The sequence below is a fragment of the Aureococcus anophagefferens genome (genome assembly GCF_000186865.1).
Source record: "Aureococcus anophagefferens unplaced genomic scaffold AURANscaffold_2134, whole genome shotgun sequence".
NCBI classification, from domain to species: Eukaryota; class Pelagophyceae; order Pelagomonadales; family Pelagomonadaceae; genus Aureococcus; species Aureococcus anophagefferens.
In genome coordinates, this window is record NW_008706671.1 from 1 (window position 1) to 1,062 (window position 1,062).

Below are 1,062 nucleotides of genomic sequence, written 5' to 3' on the forward strand. Positions count from 1 at the left end.
CCGCTTTTGGATCTCGAGGATTGAGTCGTCAGGCATGAACCCACAAATGATGGTGGTTCTCGAAACAACGACTTCCACGCTGTGTGCGTCGAGCTGCCGCGCATCACTCATAGATATGCCAATTGGCTTCTTCCTTGGTGTTGGTGGCGCTTTCGCAGGCAATGATGCTGGCGAGGCTGGTAGGACAGGGACGCTTACGGTGTATTCGGGAACCTCCGGGACGCTCTCGGTGGCGTCGGGTCGAGTGTCATTTACACTGGGGCTAACGGGTCCGTGCCTGACGCTGGACACGGCGTGCTCGTCGTCTCTTGTCGCTACTCATCTGACAGTGTCGGCTCTTAAGCTGATGGAGTGTCCCCGGGCTGCAGCAACGGGCATCGGGATGCTGACTAAGGCTGTATCGATTGCATTCTCAGCCGCGGGAATGCTTTCCGCCTTTGGGCGCTGCCACACTTTTGATCGCCGAGCAGACGGGTATTGCCGTGGCGAGGGATGCGGGGCATTCCTGTTGTTCTCGGCAGGCTCAAATGTCTAGAACCTCGGCACGGCTGTGTAATAGGATGGTCCGAGCGCGAGCTTGACGGCACCGAATGGTTCTTCACAAAGGTGACTGATTGAAGCTGTGTGAGACGGCAGCGCCATAGACGGAGCACTAGAAGCGCACGGCACGGGAACGGCACTCGGAGATCCGATCGAGGTCTTTTTATTGGGTTATTCAACGCTGGGCTGAGACGGTTCTCTCAGGTGGGAGCGGCTATGGGAGCTTTGCGTGCGAACTCGCAGATCTTATAATGCGCATCTTTGAAATCAAACATGGGTCACCTGGAGCCATCGGCGGCTGCCGCTGGGTTGGCGTCTCTCGCGCTTGTTCCCTTGAGTATGTCCGTTGTCGCTATCAACGCGCAGCTCAAGCTGTCTGCTTGCCGTTGGCGTTGGAATTGTCGGATCCCGAACACGATAGGTTGAACGTGCACTTGTTTTCGATTGTGTCCTCGTGATTTGAGATGCCTCCTGAAACATTGCCTAGAGAGGGCAACCAGCGATCACCCGACGGCCGTCTGA

The 1,062-nt window shown here is 56.7% G+C and overlaps 1 protein-coding gene across 1 annotated transcript; it reads left to right on the plus strand.

Moving 5' to 3' along the window:
- Positions 1-22: 22 nt before the first annotated feature.
- On the plus strand, positions 23-535 carry AURANDRAFT_35742 (hypothetical protein; the record flags this gene model as incomplete). The annotated part of the gene is made up of 1 exon (XM_009045298.1): positions 23-535. A coding segment is annotated over one exon (513 nt), but the record flags the coding sequence as incomplete, so codon positions are not given.
- Between the last annotated feature and the right edge of the window lie 527 nt (positions 536-1,062).